This window comes from Triplophysa rosa, linkage group LG5, assembly GCF_024868665.1.
Source record: "Triplophysa rosa linkage group LG5, Trosa_1v2, whole genome shotgun sequence".
In the NCBI taxonomy this organism is placed as follows: Eukaryota; Metazoa; Chordata; class Actinopteri; order Cypriniformes; family Nemacheilidae; genus Triplophysa; species Triplophysa rosa.
In genome coordinates, this window is record NC_079894.1 from 12,487,034 (window position 1) to 12,507,634 (window position 20,601).

At 40.6% G+C, this 20,601-nt stretch overlaps 1 protein-coding gene across 8 annotated transcripts in view; it reads right to left on the reverse strand.

The window, feature by feature from the left end:
- Positions 1 to 46: 46 nt before the first annotated feature.
- clcn2a (chloride channel, voltage-sensitive 2a) overlaps positions 47 to 20,601 on the reverse strand; it is a 53,133-nt gene continuing 32,578 nt past the window's right edge. For 3 of the 8 annotated variants that reach the window (XM_057333199.1, XM_057333193.1, XM_057333201.1), the window contains 19 exons: positions 20,507 to 20,536; positions 20,080 to 20,158; positions 19,813 to 19,938; positions 19,370 to 19,454; positions 17,712 to 17,813; positions 17,419 to 17,503; positions 17,068 to 17,226; positions 14,437 to 14,506; positions 13,821 to 13,931; positions 13,288 to 13,498; positions 13,066 to 13,199; positions 10,522 to 10,700; positions 7,643 to 7,751; positions 7,476 to 7,522; positions 5,091 to 5,156; positions 4,363 to 4,401; positions 3,553 to 3,657; positions 3,208 to 3,294; positions 47 to 3,003 (listed from right to left, as the gene is read on the reverse strand). In XM_057333199.1, coding sequence (XP_057189182.1) covers positions 2,551 to 3,003; positions 3,208 to 3,294; positions 3,553 to 3,657; positions 4,363 to 4,401; positions 5,091 to 5,156; positions 7,476 to 7,522; positions 7,643 to 7,751; positions 10,522 to 10,700; positions 13,066 to 13,199; positions 13,288 to 13,498; positions 13,821 to 13,931; positions 14,437 to 14,506; positions 17,068 to 17,226; positions 17,419 to 17,503; positions 17,712 to 17,813; positions 19,370 to 19,454; positions 19,813 to 19,938; positions 20,080 to 20,158; positions 20,507 to 20,536 — 2,277 coding nt within the window. In that variant the 3' untranslated portion in view covers positions 47 to 2,550. The remainder of the gene's footprint in view (positions 3,004 to 3,207; positions 3,295 to 3,552; positions 3,658 to 4,362; positions 4,402 to 5,090; positions 5,157 to 7,475; positions 7,523 to 7,642; positions 7,752 to 10,521; positions 10,701 to 13,065; positions 13,200 to 13,287; positions 13,499 to 13,820; positions 13,932 to 14,436; positions 14,507 to 17,067; positions 17,227 to 17,418; positions 17,504 to 17,711; positions 17,814 to 19,369; positions 19,455 to 19,812; positions 19,939 to 20,079; positions 20,159 to 20,506; positions 20,537 to 20,601) is intronic. The other 5 variants (XM_057333196.1, XM_057333194.1, XM_057333197.1 and 2 more) reach the window with 5 other exon arrangements.

The following is a 20,601-nucleotide window of genomic DNA, read 5'->3' on the forward strand; positions in this document are numbered from 1 at the left end:
AGACTCAACACTGTTTTCTAAGATTCAACATAAAAAAGACAGAAACAACCTTTAAAGTTGAAATTTAATATTTACTGATGTACAAAACAATTCCATGTTGTCTGAAAAATAATGGCGACAGCTGATTCAAAATGCTTATCTCTATATGTACAGGGTATGTGAACTGAGTTTATATACATACTACTTTACCCTGTATTCTGTACAAGCAAATGATTTATAAAAACCATTTAAGGAAATGGGAGCAGACTTATTGCTTAACTCTACACTGAATGTGCGGCATATCAGCAAACAATTTACACACCATGGGTTCGATTTAAACTGCTCAAGCAGCAAACAGAGACAAAACATGACACAACATATCTAAAGATAATTATTAGCTTAAGTTATTCCTGTTATCCCAGATTAAGTTATCCATAAAACAGCTGATTAGTGCAGCCAAATGAACGTTAAACTCACAGAAACTAATATTAGACATCTCTGAGAGAGAGGCTGTGTCAGGAAGTCGAGTGCATGGTTATGGTTTTGGTCCACTTGTCTTGATCCATTTAAATCAAACCCTTTATCCCTCGTTGCAGTGCACAAATAAGAAACATAACTCAGAAGCTGGCTTGCTTTGCGAATACGGTGTCTAGGGTACTTGTGCTGTTATTGACTATACTGCATAGCATCATTCAACCATAGTTCTGATGCAAACAAAACATTCTCATGTGAGGCTTAAACGTGAATAACCGCTTCTACAGTCCAGTAAACATGTTAGGTATTGTGAAGGCATTTAAAAAATATATATATACTGTATGAACAGGAAAGATATTGCCTACCCTTGCTTGTCTGTTGGCTTCTATATTTATAACTAATGTGCTTTTTAAACATGTTAAAAATAATATGCACTGTAGAAATACAGTCAGCGTTCAGTAAAATAATTTGGCAAACATTACTTCCAAGGATATATAACATTATTGCACAAAGCTCCAACTTAATTTTAAAAAGCTTTACGTGTAAAAGTAAAAACACAGCTATGACAAGATTGCATGTACACAGAACATCCATCATTCTAATGAAACACATTTTAATACTTGATTGATTCAAAAATTGCTGGATGAGATCGCAGTAACAGGGACACTTTGTGGTCACTGTGCAGATGACATTTATACAAAGGCTGGTTTAGGCAGATCTAAAGCGAGACCTCAGCACTCAGTCTACACTATAGGTATCGCTTCGCAACTCTCGTGAATAACTGTGGGCATTGGTGTGGTCGTGTGTGACGTTCAACTTGTGAACACATGCAGATTTTTCAATCCAGGATTAACGAATCGGTTCATTCCGATGAAGTAACACATAACAGCCCTGCATGATCTTTTTAATGGCTGGCTAAAAAGCTGGGCCAGCGCTCCATGATGTATATTGTTTGTGCACGTGTGTACGCATGCAAAGACTGCATTGGGGCGCATGCATATAATTAAAAATGAATAAAAGGCTCCATTTCTCCACTTGGAGTCTCCATAACATCGATATTGTGAGGGAGGATGCTTTGAAATATTTGGAACAGCCACGCAGCTACGCTACCCCCGGTCCTGAATCAGATACAGATCTGAGCATGCTTAACATGTTTGCATGTTGTGGGCTATCATTACTCATAATTACAGGGACCAAACCATGTGCATGTTTTCTGATCCTTTCGGTATGGAAAAGGTTTGTTATTTGAATGCTAATTACAATGTGCTTCCTAACTGCTCTGGATGGAAGCTCCTGCGGCACTGCTGTTCGTTCTCCATCTACTCTTCATTCTCCCGTCTTCTCTCTTTTGTGAATCCATCCGGCCTCATTTTTGTCCCCCGCATCATGTACTTGTTCCCTCCATGTCTTCTGTGGCGTCTCTTGCCGACCCATTGGTTTTCCTTAACTCCTCCTCCCTCCGCATTTCCTCGCAGTGTGGGTTATTAAGGGCTATATTTAGAGCGAAATTGTAGTTTCGCTCTCAGAGACTATTTTATTTGGATTTAAAGTGTCGGCACCAGATGGTGCGTTGGCTAGGTGCAGCTGAGTCACTCTCGCGCACTCTCGATCACTTGTGCAAAGACGAAACACTCGCACGCACACAAGTACAGAAAAGCTACAAATCAACATTTGCAGAAGTTTGGGATGAAAATACATTCCACATGCTCAAAAATGATCACCCGTTGTGGTTTACAGGGCCTTCGCTAAAATCTCTGGGGTGGGGACAACATTTTTGTGGGCCGAGTGAGACGGCCACACTATAGGCCTGGTTGTGCCCCCTGACTATGTGCCACCCTGATGTTCTGACATCATAAACTGAAAACCTGCACTGTTGCATCCTACCAACATGAACACAAGCATCAGTCACACTGCAGAAAGTACACATACACACGCGGCGTGTTTTTTGTCAGGGACCAGCGATTGGGGGTTTGATTAGTACAGAAGGGACAGTGTGCTTCACTGCTTAAATGACTTCCACGTTTGACCTCCTAACGTTGACTTCGCGATCCGGATTATGGTGTAAATGAAGTGTGCATTACCAATAACAAGCAGCTGTCATTCCGGTTGAACCTTCGAGTTCGAGGGGCTTCCCTCACTCAAAGGTTCCTCGCTCTGGGTCGGGCAATGCTCATCGACTGTCTCCGAGTCGTCATGAAGTGGGTGGGTACAGTCATAGGGGAGCTTTGGCAGATGCTCCTCTTGGGGAGTAGTATCGACGTAGGGCAGCTCTGCCTGGTCATCTGTATGTAAGGGGCTGTTCTGACTGGACAGCTCCGTGCACTCGGTCTCATTTACCAGGCTGCCTTCAGACGGCTGCTCCCCTTGGTCTTCCAGGTCAGGGAGGTTGGGTTCCCGTGGCAACGACAGGCTCTTGTGACGACTCCAGAGCTTGTGGAGCTCGGTAACTTCTGAAACGCTGCTGCTGTTGCCGCTGTCACGGAAGCTGGCCAGCGGGGGACGAACTTTCACTCCGGTCACCGTTACAGACCCCTCGATGGCCTTACGGAGCTGCAGACAGACACATCATTAAATTATCCAGTGAACATTAAGAGCTCTCTTACATGCTTTAAAAAGCGATCGGCGTGACATGATTAATGGTGTTTGGAGTGTTTGCCAAGATAAAACAATCAATTTTTAAGACTTGAACATTAAGTGGCAATAAATCGCTCTCGAACGTAAAATGAAGTCATGAAAGAATACAATTAAACACACCTCCTTCAAAGATACCACGCCTACTAGACGTCCAGTGCTGGTGACATAGGCATGGTCCAGGCCAAGCAGTGAGAAAATGGTGTGTGTCTGCAATGCATGATAAGAGCTGGTGTTCACACTTCATTAAAGAGCAACAGTGACAACAGAGAAGCGGCTTGTTTTCCCTATAAAACCTCTGGGAAACAAATCTTTAATCTCCTTGTCTAACTATAACAGCCACAGGAAAGACTTTCGTTGGTATCAGAACTAAACTTACTTTATAAAACATTCATATCTTTCAGCAATCTAGAGGTAAATGAATTAAAAGACCGAAAAGCACCCACACAAATACAGCAGATCTCATACCTTATGCAAAGATGTACGCTCCACTAGCTGAAAGGGGGCGGGGTCTATTTTACAATTGTTGAAATTTACAGCCTCATCCAACTGTTGCTCCTCCCACTCTGCTATCTGAGAAAATAAGAATAAAATGAAAAATGACATTTTAGTTGACAAACAACTGTTGGTAACATTTTACAATAAGGATGCACTTGCTAACATTAACACATTTTCAGCATGTAATTAATCTTTGTTAATGTTAGTTAATGTCAATACAATTATTCATGTTAGTTCATGGCACATTAACTAATGTTAACAGACACAACTTTTGATTGCAAAATATATCTGTAATTGCTGAAATTAACACGAATTAGGATTAATAAATGCAGTAGAAGTATTGTTCATTGTAAATTCATGTTACCTAATGCATTAAAGAAATAGTTCACCTTCAAAATGTACTCACCGTTGTCATTTTAAACCTGTGTGATTTTCTTCTGCCAAACACAAAAGAAGGTATTTTGAAAAATGTTGGTAACCAAAAACTTTTGATTGAATTGATTTGATTGACTTCTATTGTAAGGACACAAAACCAATGCAAGTCAATGGGGTTTGAAATGGTTTTCTGTTACCAACATTTTTCAAAATATCTTCTTTTGTGTTTGGCAGAAGAAAATCACACAGGTGTAAAATGTCAACAGTGTGAGTAAATGATGACAGAATTTTCCGTTTGAAGATGAACTATCCCTTTAACTAAATAACAAATACAGCCTTATTGTAAAGTGTCACCAAGTGTTTTACTAAAGTAAAATTTCAAGTTAACTTATTCAACAAACATACCTCTGCAGTTGACATATCATCTTCCACATCAGGAGTGTCCTGAAAACATCAAGACGAAAATCAAACATCAACCGCACAATGTCCCCCATGATACACACACTTCTTTATGTATGAACATGCAATTCATTCTTCACAAGACAAGCTGCACATACTAATGTGATCTACCAAAGCAGCTCAAGCTTTACTAAACATTAGCAAGCTTAAGCAATACATTAAACGCAGCCCAGGGGAGGGGAAGCTAGATTGGATGTCATTACGAAGGCAATAAAGAACCGAGGTGGGGAATAGCTTTTTCGAAAAGTTCCTAATTTGGTTGGAGAGTTAAGGCTTGAGGTTCAAATTGATCTTAAATCAACTTTCTAAAGCTTTGCTCAAAAGAAATAAGTCTGGTATGCACGAAATTCACTGTCGTTTTATGAACATACGGAGCTCCTAGGCTTGTTCTCCATATTGACAACCGCAAACCATGCATCACACAAACTAACTCATCCCATGAGAGACAAATATAAACTTCATAATATGGCATGAATTATCTTGTGAGTCAGCTTTTTCCCCGTACCCTAGGGGTAGGAAGTACTACACTGGAGGAGTTATCAATACAGAACACAGGCAGAACGCAATAAGGCCTCCGTGTTGTGTAAAGGCCCTATTGACTGTGCCACAGCCACCCCGATGATGCTTTGGTGTTTGTGGGAGAGCGTGACAGATCCCTGCGGCAGCGCTCTTACCGCCATGGTAATCTTCACACGCTTGGGCCTCCTGCTCCTCTTAGGAGACATGGGGCCAGCATTGCACTTGCAGGCAGAACAGACAGAAAAAGGGGAGGAGCATATAAAGCGTTAATGCAAGCTTTACGCCACACTCCCTCAACAGCTGTACCTTCAACATCGACTATTATCAAGGGACACTGTTAGAGCCACCATTCTCTCATTGGTCCCCCGAAGATAAAGGTTGAACGGGGTGATGTATGACAATACAACAGCTGAAATCCCATGTCAATGCTAGGCAGACGGAACAGTGTTTAAACGCTGGTCAACAGATGTCGCTTGATAAGAGAAGTGCTGCAGGAATCTACTTGAGGTAGAACGATATTGCTTACACTGCAAAATCATAGGATTTTTTTCAAATACAATAATTGGACCTGCTTGGAAGCACTACCGTTTTGAGAATCAGTTTGATTAAGTGGTGTAGATAATATCTAGTACAGTATATTTACTGTACTGTGTTGTCTGTTGTCATAGCTGTATCAGACTTCAGTTGGTCATTTTTCAGATTTCATTTCGACTTCAGTTTCACAGACTGGGTCACATTTCTTTAAAAAAAATTAGCACTTGATTTGGTTTCGACTTTTTAATAAGGTACATCTCAAAAAATTAGAATATCGTGAAAAAGTTCAATAGTTTTTGTCACTCATTTCAGAAAGTGAAACCCATATATTATATAGATTCATTACACATAGAGTGAAATATTTCTAGCCTTTATTTCTTGAAATTTTGATGATTATGGCTTACAGATAATGAAAACCCAAAATTCAGTGTCTCAGAAAATTTGAATATTACATAAGATCAATAAAAAAAGGATATTTAAACAGAAATGTCAGTTTTCTGAAAAGTAGCTTTTCATTTCTATGCACTCAATACTTGGTTGGGGCTCCTTTTGCATGAATTACTGCATCAATGCGGCGTGGCATGGAGACGATCAGTCTGTGGCACTGCTCAGGTGTAATGGAAGCCCAGGTTGCTTTGATAGCAGCCTTCAGGTCATCTGCATTGTTGGGTCTGGTGTCTCTCATCATAGATTCTCTATGGGGTTCAGGTCAGGCGGGTTTGCAGGTCAACCAAGCACAGTACCACCATGGTCATTGAACCAGCTTTTGGTACCTTTGGCAGTGTGGGCAGGTGCCAAGTCCTGCTGGAAAATGAAATCGGCATCTCCATAAAGCTTGTCAGCAGAAGGAAGCATGAAGTGCTCTAAAATTTCCTGGTAGATGGCTGTGTTGAAAACACAGTGGACCAACACACAGCAGATGACATGGCAGCCCAAATCATCACTGACTGTGAAAACTTCACACTGGACTTCAAGCAACATGGATTCTGTGCCTCAACACTCTTCCTCCAGACTCTGGGACCTTGATTTCCAAATGAAATGCAAAATTTACTTTCATCTAAAAAGAGGACTTTGGTCCACTGTGTTTTCTGAAGTCCACAGTCAACGCAGCCATCCAACAGGAAATTTTAGAGCACTTCATGCTTCCTTCTGCTGACAAGCTTTATGGAGAAGCTGATTTCATTTTCCAGCAGGACTTCCACCCACACTGCCAAAGGTACCAAAAGCTGGTTCAATGGTGGTACTGTGCTTGGTTGGCCAGAAAACCCGCTTAAAAAAAGGCCGCTATCAAAACAACCTGGGCTTCCATTACACCTGAGCAGTGCCACAGGCTGATTGCCTCCATGCCACGCCACATTGATGCAGTAATTCATGCAAAAGGAGGCCCAACCAGATATTGAGTGCATAGAAATGAACATACTTTTCAGAAGCCTGACATTTCTTATTGATCTTATGTAATATTCAAATTTTCTGAGACACTGAATTTTGGGTTTTCATTATCTGTAAGCCATAATCATCAAAATTTCAAGAAATACAGGCTTGAAATATATATCTCTCTATGTGTAATGAATCTATATAATATATGGGAAATGAGTGACAAAAATATTGACCTTTTTCATGATATTCTACTTTTTTGAGATGTACCTGTATATATATATATATTGTAAAGCCAAATACAATTTATAAGTGTGGAATAAGTCTCCAAATACTTTTTGTGTCCACCTATACAGTATGTGATTTGGATCGGGTCCGTGAAAAATCGCATTGTGCTGTTTCAACTACAGACACCTGAACAGATTGAACATTTTTGCCTCCTGTCTGAACAAAGCCCAAGACAAGCTTTGAAACACAAGCAAAGTAAGTCAAACAAGACATTTAGTTCACATAAATAAGAAGCTGGTTTGGCAGCTGGTTCCCCTTGTGTCTCCAATGTCTCTGAGCACCTGTTAAATCTAAAGCAATATAAGTACTGTGTATCATCCACATTCCCTACAATGCCATCTTACCTCTACCAGCTCCTTAACAGGTTCCCCAGAGGAGAGATTTGGAGAGCCTGCAAAAGAGGAGAGATTCGATTAGCACGAGATGTGTGTACGAGGAGATTCACAGGCAGTCTGAAACACTGCATACATGAGTAGGAGTTGAAATGGATGAGTATGTGTTATATACACACTGTTCAATGACTCTGTGTTGCTGATTGCAGACACTGTCTTCAGAGCAGACTTGAGGGGGATCTGAGAGTTAGTCAGTGTAGGGCTGTAGGAGGACTCTTCAGTGGAGATCTACAGAAAGACAGCGTGGTAGATTCACTTTTACGACGTGGTTGATTAATAGCACAGGCTTCACATACTTCCAGCTTGATCTCGAATAAACTCAGAATTGACTGCCTACAAGAAATGAAGCTCTATGCAAGAAATAAAACATCTGACTGCAATCTTTTGTGCACAGACAACTGAGAATCACATTGTTCCAAACCTATCATGGTCCTGCCTTCTTGGTTCTGTATTTCTAGTCGTGTGGCAGGATCGGGACGGAGCCCTTAGGTTTTATGTGAGAAAGCCATGAGTTGTTTATGTTTTTTACATCTCGTGTGCTTTCTCGTGTCTTGTCATTGGCCCCGCCCCTCTCGTTTCATGTATTGCTTCCCTGCCGTGTCTAATGTTTCCCACCTGCCCTGTGTCATTATCCCTCGTTTGTCTTGCCCTATTTAATGCCCTCTTGTTTCATTGTCCTGTGCTCTTGCGTTGTATGTGTATCTTGCCTGTTACCTTGTTCCTGTGATTGAGTAAGTCAGTTAGTCTTGTAGCATCGTCTTCTTGTTGTTGTCTTAGTCAGTCTAGTCAGTGTTATTGTTCTTTGTTAAACATTAGTTTAATGTATTATGTTTTCCCCATCGTGGGTTTTTGTTTTGTGTTTAATAAATCTTGTTTTGTGTTAACCCCTTCACACCTGCCTGCACTTGGGTTCTTCTCCGCCACGCAAATCGTGACAGAACGCAAGAGCCATCACTGAACCCAGCAGGTGGTCATGGACGAGCCGGACGAAATGTTCAGGAGCCGTAAGGCTCACACCTTGTTCGGCTTTCGCCAGAGAGTCACCCCCGTAAAGACCTTCGCCATGGACTTCCTCTCCACTGCACGCCACTCGGGGTTCAACGAGGCAGAGTTGAAGTTCATCTTCAACAGCTGCCTCGACGAACCCTTTGAGCCTGCGGAGATGCGCAGGTTGAGGCCCCTGGGCTTCATAGATCAGCTCCAGATCGCGAGGAGTCCAGGGGACTGTCCGTGGTGGAGTCTTCTACGGGGCTGGCGAGGATCCCGGAGGGCCAGGCTTTGCAGCTCGGAGTCGTGGACCTCTCCGCACCCTCCACCTCGTCCGATGCAGCATCTCCACCACCGGCTAGCCTCCGTGGCAGGCGTGGACGGAGGGAGTTGTCGGACTCCCCGTCCGACTCCTCTAGCACGGAGCTAGTCGTGCCCCCCACCGCTTCCCAGCAACCGGCCACATGTCCTGTGGGCCGGTCCAAGAGGAAGAAGCCAAGGAGGGGGAAGCCGAGCACATCCCATCCGTTGATCTAGCTGGTGTCCCAGCCGGTGATCCAGCCGGCGTCCCAGCCGGTGTGATCCACCCGGTGTCCAGTCCGGTGCAGCCGGTGTCCAGTCCGGTGCAGCCGGTGTCCAATCCGGTATCCAGTCCGGCGTCCCAGCCGGCATCCCAGCCAGCATCAAGCCCTCTCCAGCCGGCCTTCCAGTCGGCGTCAAGCCCTGTCCAGCCGGCCTTCCAGCCGGCGTCAAGCCCTGTCTAGCCGGCCTTCCAGCCGTCGTCAAGCCCTGTCCAGCCCTGTTGGTTCTGTATTTCTAGTCGTGTGGCAGGATCGGGACAGAGCCCTTAGGTTTTATGTGAGAAAGCCATGAGTTGTTTATGTTTTTTACATCTCATGTGCTTTCTCTTGTCTTGTCATTGGCCCCGCCCCTCTCGTTTCATGTATTGCTTCCCTGCCGTGTCTAATGTTTCCCACCTGCCCTGTGTCATTATCCCTCGTTTGTCTTGCCCTATTTAATGCCCTCTTGTTTCATTGTCCTGTGCTCTTGCGTTGTATGTGTATCTTGCCTGCTACCTTGTTCCTGTGATTGAGTAAGTCAGTTAGTCTTGTAGCATCGTCTTCTTGTTGTTGTCTTAGTCAGTCTAGTCAGTGTTATTGTTCTTTGTTAAACATTAGTTTAATGTATTATGTTTTCCCCATCGTGGGTTTTTGTTTTGTGTTTAATAAATCTTGTTTTGTGTTAACCCCTTCACGCCTGCCTGCACTTGGGTTCTTCTCCGCCACGCAAATCGTGACACAAACCAGTATGTTTTTGTTGTCCATTGAAGACACAAAATGAGAAATCTTAAAGAATCCTTCAACTTACAATCAAGCTACAAACAGGACCACCCTGTAAAAAATTCCACCTATTTCAACTCTAAACTTTATTTTAAAATCAAGCTTTACAAGTCTCTTGAATTAATTTTTTATAAACTGAGTTTATAAATGTAGTTGCATTTCATTAAACCTATAAAATAAAATAAAGTTGAAATTGGTTAAATTATTTCCGAGTTAATTTAATTGAAAAACGTGTGGTAAAGGGATAGTTCCCCCAAAAATAAAAATAATGTTGGTAACCAAACAATGGTGGTACCCATTCACTTCTATTGTATAGACACAAAACCAATGCAAGTCAATGGGTACCGCCATTGTTCGGTTACCAACATTCCTCAAAATATCTTTTGTGTTCTGCAGAAGAAAGAAAGTCATACAGGTTTGAAATGACAAGAGGGTGTGCAAATGATGATAGAATTTTTATTTTTGGGTGAACTATCCCTTTAACAAGACTTATTGAGCACATTAACAGTGCACAATAAAATATCAAAAAATGTATCAAATTTGGAACAACCTGAGGTTAAGTAAATAATGCCAATTATTCCAAGAAAAGCATCATCAGCTTTTCTTTTAACTCTGTGCCATACAGCAGTTCTTCAAGTATGGAAGAAGCGGTTCCTTTTTAAGGCTCATACCAGGAAGCGTACCCCACGGCCGGATCTGGAGGGAGAGTCCTGGGGGAATGTGGGCACATGGGTACCGTTGTCCTCAGTGCGCACTCTCAAGTACTCCAGCCTGCGGGCCCGGCCGAGCTGCTGTGAGAGCAGCGACTGCAGCTGTGACCGCTCTATTGAACCCAGCAGGATCATGGACTCTGGAGCCAGGTGAGGACACAGGCAGGGGAGACAGCGGAGAGACCAGAGAGAGACAGAAAGAGAGTAAGAGAGAAGTGAGAGAGATACAATAGGACAGCTGAAGGAACAAAGGACGGAAAAGGAAAATGGAGGGAGGGCAGGGAAGCAGATGGAGATGGTAAAGAATGTATCTGTCATAAAGTGAGAGGTGGAATTGTGGGATATTATTTCCACCTGTGGATAGTTGACAAATTAACCGCCAATGTGTCCTAGCAAAACTTTAGAAAAAAACAAACAATTAGGGGTGTGACGAGATCTCGTTGCACAAGATCCGAATGGTCTCGCGAGGACACAATATCCTCACGTAATTGCCATGATGAAGTGATGGGCTCGAAATTGCGACCGTTTTAGTCGCATATGCTCCCTAAATTTAACCTGTGCAACCTCAAAATATATTTGGGAGCATTTGTGTGAGTGCACATTTGGTTGTGGTGCGACCTGTTTTCATTACTGTACAGAACACGCTAATAACTGCACAAAGTATGTGCGTGCTGCTGTGAGCTACAGTGATATTCATAAAGCCCAGCCATTCATAAAGACAACGTGATTTTCCATCCCGCTGTGCTACTTTCCCACCATTTCTCTATGTAAACACGTGCTAAACGTATGGGTTTCAACCTTCACGCACGTCTGCAGCGCCTCGCTCATAAGCAGTAGTTTACGGCGGTTCACGATGACAGCAGCACTTTGGGAGTTCTATTACGTTATAATTAGGGATGTAACGATTCACGGTGAGCCGGTTGAAAATCGGTTATAATTAGCGACGATTCAAATCGGTTGAGGCTTGAACTGAATCACAATACATTTTTTGAACAGCAGGGGCCGCTATTTTCACTGCAAACCTAAACGTGGATGCAGATATTTCTTAAATGCAAAAAATCCAAGAAAAGCACAGACAGTATTAGTTTGTTTATATTAAAGAGACTTTTTCTATTATTAATTTGTTATAAAATTGCAGTTTAGTTTTGTTATTTGAAATAAAACATTATTTTATCATACAAAGAAACGTGAAGCATTTAAGAAATAATGCAAGGGACGTTGTCCATTTCTAATTTGTTTCAACTCATTTTTTCAAAATAAATCGTGAGTAAATCGTGAATAAATCGCATCGTGAATCGCATCGCATCGTGAGCTGAGTGAATCGTTACATCCCTAGTTAAAATACATTCACAGGCAAACCTCTTCAAAAACGGATCATCTGTCTCTTACATGTGTGCAATGTTAGTATAAAACATGATGTGTTTATGTAGTTTTAACTGTTTCTCTGAAGTATGAGGGTTGATCGCCGACATTGTGATATGATCGCCACCTCTGCTAACTCAACTCGAGCACTATGCAAACAGCATATAGAGAAAACAACCACACCTCTTTACTAAAAGCTGCACCTGTTAAGAAAACAAAGCATTATTTTTGTGCAATTACTGTCAGTTGAGTTTGTAACAAAAAATTTTGCAGTGTTTACATATTTTTTATTACTGCATAATATAATTAATTAAAATAGAAGTTTAATTTGTTTCATAAAGTACAATATGATTTTATAATGCCTACATTTTTGCATTTGGTGTTTTTAAGGTGAATAAAACACGTTTTCCCCTATTTATTTCATCATTGAGGATTTCTTTAAAAAAAAAAATCTCGTCTCGTTCGTGGGATAAGTGTCTCATCACACCCCTACGAACAATTAAGATAAATTTCTCTTATGCTGTTTTATATATAAATATACTTAAAAAAAAAAATATCTTAGTAACAGTTTGTTTTCAATTTTTTTTGGACACATAGTACGATTTATTTGTCAGCTATCCTGAACATTTCATTTGAAAATGTTACGTTTGGAAAAACAAACTGTACTAAAGGCACTAGGAACAAGCTTTTAAAGTACTTATTGTTATTTACTGATTTAATTGTATTTTTCTCCTTAGCACATACCTCACACTAAACATTTTTCACATTCATTAACCAGATCATTTCTTTTCCAGGCATCTATAACTATGCAATTTAAGTGGTAGACCAGTATATTGACAAAGCCTAATAACTGGCGGATATTTACATTATTATTTTACATTTAAATGATCATTTTAAATTCACAGAATTTCAATTTCAATTTAGAAGAGCACATTTTATATTTGTATACATGCATAATAATTAATTAATTTATTCATTTTATGATACAGATCAATTTGGAAAAAAAAACATGACACCCATTCAATAAAGCAATTTCTAATGTGTGATGGTGGCATGAAGGACATGTGCAGCAGGTGGACTAACAGGACAAAAACAAAAGCCGAATTTGTGGGCAAAAACAGTTTCTTTGTATATATGTCTCACCTTTGGACTCCACCAGGGCAAGAGTCTTAAGCTGGCCCGTTACGAGAGCTTCCTGCAGGTCCCGGTAAGAGGACGAGAAAGTGATATACCGCACATCCCTCACCATTATGTCCTCCACTCGGATATTATATTTCCTACAGGTGAGATATGAGTGAGCGTTCAAGAAGCCAGTGCAAGAGTAATAATGAGAGCAATAATTCAGGAAGAAATGAGAACTCTTACTCCTGTCCCCAGCCAAGCTCCGGCAGGTACGGAAGTTTCTGTATGCGGATGATGGAATCGTAAAGGGAAGGCTGTAGACTCTGGGCCACAGCGTTAGCCAGTATGACGGCGATCATCACGGGCAGGATGTGCGAGATTTGACCGGTCAGCTCGAACACGATGACGGCGGTGGACACGGTGTGAGTGACTGCGCCAGAGAGAGCCGCCGCCCCTGTGGGAATCACCAATTCGTCCCGCATCAAATTACAGTAGCATTACCGGCCGCCAGCCATCTGATTTCCTATTGTGCTCCAGACAAGCTTTCTGCTCGACTGCACAATGCAGCGCTACTGCAGGAGCTATTTCCACAGGCCAGATCTAATTTGGCTGTTGGTCTGTGTGGGTTAATGAAAAATGTATGGCTCTTGCATACAACACCCTGCAGGTTCAATTACGTGTGTGAATAGGATATAGCCACGACGGCTGAAATTGATGGATTTAGAAAAGAAACAAATGGACATCCCTGTGAATGCATGCACAACGGACGCCCTCACCTGCAACTGCGTAACCGCCGGGAACTATGGGATATACAGTGTTGTCAGCGTGTATCCCGTCGGGGAAAACAGCAGCCATGCTCTCGCCAACAAGTCGGCCGAATGCAGCCCCTGTACAACACAGACACAGAATTGCACGTTGAAAATATGCAAATTTACAACTAGACTCAATGGATTCCATTCACCGATTATTGTAAACAAATGTTCACCTGCTTGATTTACAACAGCTTACACACATACTTGGCTCCAATGCATTCCACACAACCTCACCTGAACGTATCACACTTATCACCTGAATACATGCAGGAGGATCTTCATGTAAAAATATTTGTGGGTGACAAAAAAATTCACCCAAATAAGTAACATGTGACTGACATATACTTACATGAGGTCAGAGACACTGAGTCCTGATCACACACAGTCAGACAGTGATGAGGGATGGAAATGGAGAACATGATTGTGAGAAAAAAAACAAAAAACATTTACAACAAAAATGGTGCCCTGTATGAATACAAGAACAAAGAAAGGTTTAAACCTGCGAGAAAACCAAAAAAGAATCTTCCAGTGATGTTGAATGAATGTCCAAAACACACACATGCACACTATAATCGCATACCAATGAGAAAAACTGGCATGAAGGCCCCGCATGGCACAGGCATTGTTGTGGCCACAGCTGACATCCAGAACTAAGGAGAAACATTCCAAACGGGAAATGTCAAACACTTGAAAAAACAATTTAAAGAAACAGTTCTCTTAAAAATTAAAGGTTTGTCATTATTCAATCCCCATTCTTTAATACTTTAATTAACAACGTTCTTCAAAAATAAGGCTTGTCTATATTAAAGGACCCATTGCATGAAAGTCAATTTTTTTCTGTGTTTAAGTGCTATAATCGGGTCCCCGGTGCATCTAGCAACCCAGAAAACGTGAAAAACAAGATCCCAGTAACTTTGTTTTGGTAAGCATTTCTCTGCAAGCATGTGAGAAATTGAGCCGTTCAGATTTCGCTCCTGATGTGACGTAGACGCAGGCTCTTATTATAATATTACCGCCCCTTAATCTACACAATTCCACCCATCGCGCTCCGCCATTGTTGTTTTCACAAGCGACAGCGGTGTACGTGACGCCATGGCTAAAGTTCGTGGACAACATGCAATGTAGTCGCTGCACAGAGTCCAAACCTCGGAAGAGACAGGAGTGGATTTATTTTATTTTTAGTGGAAATCCCTCAGAAACCATAAATAAAAACCTGCTTGTTTGCGCAAAGCACTTCAAGCCGGAGTGCTTTATCAACCTGGGTCGGTACAAGCAGGATTAGCTTCAAAGTTGTTCCTCAAGAGGGATCTAGACCAACTGAACGAGACAAAGCTGCCGATGTAAGTAATATTTATCAACAGTCTGAATTGACGTACATGTACTGTATATATAGGAGGATAACGTTAGCATATGATAGCGAAGGGAGCTAAGTCAGTCACAGGCTAAATAGAACATTCAAAGCCAGTGTTAAACTTACTGTATATATAAGTGCAGATGGACACTTGGGGGCGGTTTCCCAGACAAGGATTAGTTTAAGCCAGGACTAGGCCTTAGTTAAATTAGGATAATTAAGTTGTTTTAAAAAACATACTTTACAAAAAAATATTACTGTGTGCATCTTGAGACAAAACAATCACAGTGATATATTTTAAGATATGTCAGTGCAAGTTGTTTTCGATCAAGGCATCTCTCACATTTAAATTAGTCTGAGACTAGGCTTAAACCCTGTCTGGGAAACCGCCCCTTGGAGTTTAGCTGTATGTATGTTAATACATTATGCGCGTTAATATGTTCAGCTGCGGCAAGCTGTTTGTTTCGCTTATGAACAGGGGCGAACATGAACACTGCGTTTAGTTTCATTTTAAACATCTCAAATCATTCGTCTTTAGGCTGAAAATCTGTCACAGAATACTAGTTATGCTCTCACGTTGTGTGTGTAATGTTACAACGACAAGCGCTAAAATCTACGTAATTCCACTGAGATCTGCAGGTGTGCATTCCGTGGATTTTAGGCAAGCATACACGCACAACGTGAGTGCTGTTTGCTGTGATGGATTTTTTAGTCTCCGGACAAATGATTTGAGACGTTTAAAACAAAACTAAAAACAGAGGAGTTCAGGAAACATAATTTAGCTAAACCATTGCCATTGGCAGTACTACACGTGTGTTGTGTTGACACGCCGGACGGAAGGGGGGTGGGGTGCGCTGTAACTCATTATCATTTAAAGAGACATGCACCAAAACGGGTTGCTGTGAGCATAGCTGTTTTTGACGAGGCAAGAAGGGTTTTGTTTACACAGCCATTGAGTGTTTTTAAGCAAAATATGTTCCAGACATTTCATGAAGACCCTAATAAATCATAACAACTTGTTGAAAGTGCTCATACAATGAGTCCTTTAACATGATGTTAACAACAATATTAAACAACATTGGCCCCATTGACTTCCATTGCATGGACACACAACCACTAAGACATTTCTCAAAATATATTCTTTTGTGTTTCACAGAAGAAAGTCTCATACAATTTTTTAATGACATGAGAGTGAATATGTTTTTTATTTTTGGATGAACTTTCTCTTCAAAGTGAAAACTTCTGTCATCATTTACTCACCCTCCGTCATTTCAAACCCGTATGACTTTCCTTCTTCCGCAGAACACAAAAGAAGATATTTTAAAGAATGTTGTTAACTGGCCCCCCATTCACTTGCATTGGTTTTGTGTCCATATGGGGCCAGTGCTGTTACCAACACTCTTCAAAATATCTTCTTTTGTGTTCTGCAGAAGAAGGAAAGTCATGAAGGTTTGAAATGACAAGAGGTTGAGTAAATGATGACAGCATTTTCATTTTTGGGTGAACTATCACTTTAATGCTAATGTTTCATGACATTTCCAGTGATTTCTTTCTTAATAACATTAGAGAGTGAAACAAGTGACAAGCATGTACTGGAGTCACTGCTTAGCTGAAAAACACAAGGCAAAAACGACAAATAAAAAGACATGTTTAATAACAGCTTCATGTCAATGAGCCACTGTGAAAAATACTGTGACACTATAAATACAGATATAGATATATATAGATATAAATATAGAGCAGCTAATTGCAGCTTTGCTCACTAATACCCTTTAAGTAGACATATACATAACAACATCATTGTTTGGCTAGCAACCAAAATGATATAATAGTGTTAGGTCTAATTAACATAAACCATACCTTCATGACTATGAAGAGGAGAAGTGTGATGAAGACACTGACTTGCGGGTGCTTCCAGGCCTCAGGAACGTGACTGGAGAACTCAAACTCCTCAGCAACACCTTGCTTGTACCATGTCAGGTTGTCAAACAGTGCCACCAGTGACTCATGTTGAGTCAGCTAAATGAGGAGGCAGTGCTGTTATTTCATCCATAATTACTGCTTTGGCACAAATGCGTGTATCAGCCTGAAGCTCACTTGAAAATATTGAGAAGTCTGTTGGCGTTTAAAGCTCTATTTCATTTAGAAAAAAAACACATAGGAGGAACTAAGCAATATTGACAAAGCACATGAAAAGTAGAAGCATCAGACCTGGCCTGCCATGAACTGGCCAAACCCTGGAGGAAAGGTGAGAGTGGACACGAGCAGAGTGACCACAGCAGGATAAACAAGCCTTCTATTAGAAACAAAACACGACAGAGTGAGAGACCGAGAGAGCGAGAGAGTGAGAGAGTGAGAGAGCGAGAGAGAGAGACATTAATGTTTTAAAATCAATGATGTCATGTTTTATAACACCTTTAAAAATACTTAAGAGCCCTTGGTGAAGATGCCTTAAGAGAATCACTGTAAACATTGTGATTGCAGGGGTAGAATAAAAAACTCACTTTTTCAGCAAAAACTTGTTGATGGTTTTCTGTTTTCTCATAGATTCTACTATTATTCTGTTTAGGTAGACGAACAACGCCCCTCCAAAACCACTGGCAATCCTGAAGAAAACATTAAAATCAGAGATACACTCAACAGCTGCAACACTTATTTAAAGAATCAAAATTGGGAATCTGTACACCAAACCAATTTGTAAGGAATTGTAAAGGAATAAAATCCAATAAGAGGAACATTTTTGTTGTTAATGGATGTGTCACCTACAAATTCATCGCTTTCTGATCATTAATTATACAGTGTAACAAATTTGTGTTTCGCCTTTTTATAGTTCTTATACAATTCTGTGGTGCTATTATTGTGGTAATATTTATTTTCATGTGGCATCATGTTTTAGTGTATATTTAGCTCAAGTAAATTTTGAGATGATATCATTAATTACGATAAATCGGTATATTGCAAATAAACAAAACTGTACAAATTTTCACATATTTTAACATTTATTTTCCAATTGTCACTGTCAGAAAATTCTAGAAATTTCTGTGGCACTGGGAAGGTGGGATGAAGCGTCTGGAACTTGGTTCGTGAGGACAGTATTAGTCATAAAAGACAAAAGCGATCAAATGTACACTTCCGAAGTTTTGGACCACTCATTTTTTGTAACTGTTATGTTAAACTGTTGTTTTGAGCTCAGTGTCATGCCAGTAACTTAAAAAAAAGTGTTACGTTGTGTTATTCTTAATTTATAGTAATAGATTAATCTGGTGGAATGATTTATATTTCAACAATTTAATGGTAGAAATCCACCATCTTCAAGTGAGTAAATAGATGAAATAAAGCTTTTTAAAGCCACATATATCTGCAGCTCACAATCTAAAATGATTCATAGTAACAAATTTGGCAGAAAAATATTTGATTTAAATCTCCCAGCATGCCAAAGTCACAACACGGTCACTGCCTGCCGACACTATTGCTGACTGCTTTGGATCAAATTAAACATTCTCAATATGTTTAGTGCTAAAAAAACAAATACAAACCTGTGTCACTGCTTAATGTACTTTTCTGAATGTTTTTCACACGACAAAGTTATTCACTACACCACAGAAAAACAATTCCAGTGATTCTCAATTTAGTCTAACAAAACTTTATAGTGTGTCGGAAGGTTTAACCTTGCAGCTCACTGGGAAGACTTTTATAGAGGTTGTAATTACACCATCTAGTTCCTAAAAGCAATTCTATATTTACAGGCATCCTATAGACAATAGATATACATAAACATATATACTGTATATATTAAAAGCTTTTACAGTGATGCCTTTGATGTGCCTTTTGCATTGTACTGTATAAATATTTTCCACTTCTGTTGCTATTCACCTCACAGCTCAGAGTAGTAACTAATGATGGACTTGAGAGTGAGGATGAACACATTCTTGCAGTGCCATTAGTATAGTGCTTGTAGGCAGTCTTTCAGCGTTATCATGACGTCATCTTCCTATGGCTTTAGAGCAACTAAGTGACATTCAGCTCAGCTCAGGTGATTGGCTCAAAGATTATACCTGACTGAGTGCCCATGAGATCGTGACCTTCATGCACTTTCTCCAAGTACTATAGACTTCTTTAGTTATGACTTTTAAAGTTCTATAGATGAAAAAATAAAACATACCCAAGCACAGCAAATGCTGGAAGCTCCTGTAGGTCAAAGGGAAAGTCCAGACGAAAGCGAGTTTTGAAGAGAGCTGTGATCGTCTCTGCAATTTGACCAAAAGACAACCGAGTAAGAATCGTCTCAGTAAAGTTTAATGTATTCACCCACATAATGTTTCAAACCTGTATGACTTTATTTCTTTCATGTAACTCAAACAGGAATGGAGCTTTCATGCTTTAAAAACCTATAAAAAATCCTATTTGACTAAGGTGTCATATATGGATTTCAAGTCTTCTGAAGCCATGCTTTTGTATCATATCTGAAGCTTGAAAGCTTCAGCTTACATTTGATGCATATGCAAAAAATCTTTCTTTCACACAATTCACTTTTTGAATTCACCGTCCCTTTAAAAACCAACTTATTATCTGACTGCATTAGCTATTGTAACCGATCTCTCTCACCCTCATCCTTATTCCACACTGCCAGCACCCTGAAGATAAAGGCACTGAAGGTTGCAGCGAAGAATCCTCTCCAGTAGTTCCTCACAGCAAAGAACGTAGATGTGACCTCAATACTAAACAGCACCCCTGCCACAAACACAGCAGATTGTACCACAAACAACTTTGGCTCGCTGTTGAAAGGATCCAGGAGAATGTTACTGACACTGTCATAAATGTGATATGACATTATCTCCAGTGATCAGCCATGATTGTGATGTATGCTCTTACCTCCGATGGGGGCCGCGAAGCAACAGCCCACGCCCACAGCACAGGCCGCTGACAGCATCTCTGTGTTTCTTAGTTCATTCTGTCAGATTAACAAGAACACCAAATTTCCAACTGTCGCCGTGGCATTTTAAAAGCAGTCAAAAGTGAAACGGTGCAATTACACTGACGGATACATGGCGAAGACATGCTGGACTAGGTATTGATAGTCACACCATTAAAAAAGAACAAACATTGTTTTTCATTCACTAGCACTATCCTCGTGAACAGACTGCTGAAGAATTACTCCAAAAGACTATGAAAGAAAATAATCAACTTAAAAAGAATCACAAATGAAGCAGAAAATGAATTTTTTGTATGTATTGTATGACACTTTTAAGTCTACTTGGTCATATGGACACACTTAAATACAATAATGCCCACATCTTACCTTATTTCCCTCAAAGGGCTCTTCCTTCAGCAGTAAATCAGAATAACACAGATACAAGTGAGTACCTGCACGTTGTGTTTTGGAAATCCTAATCA